The following is a 3,816-nucleotide window of genomic DNA, read 5'->3' on the forward strand; positions in this document are numbered from 1 at the left end:
TGAAAGTCCATCTGTATGTGCGACGAAGTCCTATGTTGAGATCTATAGTTTTCTCTCCGTAGGTTCGTATCGGCGTATTGTTCGCTGCGTACAGTTTGTAGGTGTTGCTCGGAGTTTGTTTTCTGTTTCTTGCTGCTAATACAGATATGTCTGCGCCGGTGTCAACGAGAAAACGCTCCTTTGTGTTCAGCTCCCTGATGCAGAGGCGGTTACTCCCTTTAATAACACCAACGCCCGCCACCGTCGATGTTGCTTCTAGTTTTCCGACCGTCGTCGAGCGCAGGGTGACTGGCATTTTCTGGCCCTATCACCGAAACGATAGTGGTAGGAGCACTCCCATTCTGGGTCACCTGGTTTTCTTCCATTTCTCGACTTCGATCTTGTTGACGATTTGTTTCGACGGGGGTTTCTAAAGGGCTGACGACCACGAAATCTGGATCGATCTTCCTTGAGAGCGGCAATCTCGAGTGTAAGCTTTTCTATTTGTTTGCTTAATACTTGAAATTGCAAATTGTTTTGTGCTCCGCTGCTGCTTCCAGGGGTTGCATCCTGTCGAATTTCTGCTACGGTTTGTTCTGTGTGCTCCATCATTTTGTCTGCCATCGTGGCCATGGTGTCGAGCGAGGATTCTGTGCTGACAGACAGCACGGCTCGTACTTGTGACGGTAAATGTCCCATCCACAGAACTTTCAGGGCATCATCAGCGACTTTTGTTCCGGATAAATCTCGCATAACACGAAGAAGTTGTGAAGGCTTCTGTTCTCCCAGTTCTAATCCTCCTAACAGCTTTTGAAATTGTTTGGACTCTGATTCCTCGTACACCGACAACAATCTCTTCTTCAGAGCCTGATATTTTCCAGCAGATGGGGGATTGCAGATGATATCGCTCACTTGCTCGATGTCTGTTCTTTCTAATACGGCGATAACGAGATTATATTTCTGATCTTCACTGGTCTTGTATGATGATACCACGGCCTCAAATTGTGCAAACCACAGTTTCGGTTGTGCTCGCCAAAATGATGGTATTCTTGACTGAAGAGAAATGGTGGAGACTTCCCTTGCAACTGCTTCCGGAGAGGCGGACGCGTCAGTATATTCTTCCTTTCTTTCCATTTTCTTGAATATTTTTCTTTTTTTTTTGAATCGGGGTCACCAATTGTTGTGTGCTTGGACTACTCAAAATGAAATACCAGTAGAAAGATGTGTAATGAGAATGATTTATTTTACAAAATTTACATGAATTTATACAATATTAATTAATTTCACACCTAATACGCGTCACAGTGTAACTCGCGCGGTGGTGGGGGGCACGCAGCACAAAGCGCGGCGTCGCGACGCGTAGTAATCTCTGTGGTACTTGTATGTGAACTCCACAACTTTTACAATTTGCGAGGAAAGCGAAGCAGCTGTTCCCACTAATATCTCACAGCTACCGCTTAAATGATCAAAAACAACATAAAATACTAAATGTAGCCAACAATTCCATCAATTATGTAAACACGGGCATTGTTTAAAAAGCTCGTTGCATACAAAAGAGCTTTCAACGTGACGTCATGAGCCAGTATTGTCCACCAAGCTTTACAATACGCCTAATGATTGTGTTAATGGCTCTAGTTAATCTGTTTTACCTACATGCAAAAATGAGGTATTTGTTGCAATGAGAATACTGAAAATGTAGTTGAACCGAATGGCTTAGTTATAGCAAAAGGTCAGGTCAAGAGTACTTGACACTGACGAGCTTGCATGAAGAGAGTTATGAATGTGGATGAAGCGAAAGAAGTATGCAGGGATCGTGGCAAGTGGAAAGCTTTGGTCTCTGCCTTTCTATCGGAGACATGATTTATGTATGTATTAAAATATAAAATGCTGGCTTTGCCCAGGTAAAATAATTAAAACAAATTAACTTAACTAATTATTAAAAAATCTTACAACTAATTATTGAAACTTGGGTACCATATGTGTATTTTTACGGTACACAAAAAAAGTAAAATAGAACCATTTTCTTCTGAAAATAGACATTTTTTCTCCCAAGTAGCTACTTGTACCTTGTTTCACTTAGATTTAAATACTTTTTAAATTAATAAGTATTTATTTACTGACAATTACTACTTACATAAACACGGGCCTTATGAAATCGCTAAGCGTGTTAATTTATGTATTTTATAGTGTTCTTATCGTCCAATCAACGGTATGTTCAGTCTATTGAGCTCACATGGTCTAGTTTCAATATTGTATCTTAAAATAGTTACATATTCTGTAAGTGAGTCTAATTAATATTGGTTTCGACCCATTTCAAAGGAAATTATGGATAGGGAAAGAGCCAATGCAGCCAACCTTTGAGCCAAATATAGTTAGACGGGTATTTTTAATCAGTGTTCTATTAATGTCCAATGTTATTTTAGGAGCGTCGGTGCTTGAAACCTTAGAGCTGTCTATAAAACGTGTATCTCTGCCTACCTCTGCCTGAAAGGAGGGTAATTTTATGTATGTATGTATGAACAACAAACATATTTATTTTTTCTCACTCTTAAGTTGACATCGGATTATTTATCTGTTTAGTATTTTCTAAAGGTTGACTGGTTGAGAATGCTATAAGCATAAAGTCCACCTATTGTACCTTTAAGATTCAATATATGTAGTTTTAAATAAATTAATTAATTAAGCAAGTTATATAATCCCATCGCGACCATTTACCATTTAGTAGAATTGACAAGTTATAATACATACATACATAAAATCACGCTTTTTCCCCGGAGACAACGGCAAAGACTACATCTTTCCACTTGCCACGATCTCTGCATACATCCTTTGCTTCATCCACATGCATAACTTTCTTCATGCAAGCTCGGCGGTTTCTGGTACTCTTGACCTGATCCTTTGCCAGGATGTCCTCACTTTGATCAAGATACGTTCGTTTAGGCCTTCCCATTCCGACTTTTCTCTCCACACTCTCCTTGTATATTTGCTTAGTCAACCTGCTTCCATTCATCATTTCCACATGACTAAACCATCTTAACTTACCCTTTTCTATGCCTTTAACTACTTATTATTTTACATCACAAGTTCACAAGTTATAACTACTTACAAATCTCATCTATACTCGTAAGGATGCCTTCAGCTCCACCCACGGAAACTTGTTAATTTCCTATCCCGTAGGTTTTTCCAAGATCTAAGCTATATTTGTACCAAGTTTCATCAAACCGATTCAGTGCCTTAACTGTGAGTTTACATTATGGATATAAGCACTTTTTTCCCGTTAACAGTCTTAAGTTAGCAGTCTCTCAAAGATTGAAAGGCCATGTTCAGCTGTATGGCATTGGCATGAAAATTACTTTAATATTTATAAGGTTTAGTTATATGGCAAAAGCTACTCTAAATAATGCGATGAAGAAGAGAATAAGAGTGTCACTTTAGAGCAGAACCATTCCATATTTCCCATTAATGTCGCAAAAGGCGACTAAAAGATAGGCTAATAAATTTGAGATTCCTCGTGTAGGCGATGGGCGAACCTGTCACTATTTGGATCTCAATTCCATCGTGAAAATTCCAAAATTTCAAGAAGTTTAGTTCAGTGGAAAGTGCGTGAAGAGAAAACAAACAAATAAACTTACTTTTCATTTTGCATTTATAACATTAGTAAGGATTTATGGACGGATTTGGTAAACGGCGACTAAGGGATACATTAATAAACTTGGGATTCTTCTTTTAGGCGATGGATTAGCAACTCGTAACAATTTGAATTTTCAATTCTATCATTAAGACAAACAGCTGAACATGGCCTTTCAGTCTTCTCAAGACTGTTGGCTCCGTCTACCC

The 3,816-nt window shown here is 38.9% G+C and overlaps 1 protein-coding gene across 1 annotated transcript; it reads right to left on the reverse strand.

Moving 5' to 3' along the window:
• Positions 1 to 255: 255 nt before the first annotated feature.
• Positions 256 to 1,113, reverse strand: LOC132903236 (uncharacterized). The gene has a single exon (XM_060950903.1). The coding sequence runs from the start codon at positions 1,111 to 1,113 to the stop codon at positions 256 to 258; it is 858 nt and encodes a 285-aa protein (XP_060806886.1).
• Positions 1,114 to 3,816: the final 2,703 nt, after the last annotated feature.

This window comes from Amyelois transitella, chromosome 23 (genome assembly GCF_032362555.1).
Source record: "Amyelois transitella isolate CPQ chromosome 23, ilAmyTran1.1, whole genome shotgun sequence".
Taxonomy (NCBI): Eukaryota; Metazoa; Arthropoda; class Insecta; order Lepidoptera; family Pyralidae; genus Amyelois; species Amyelois transitella.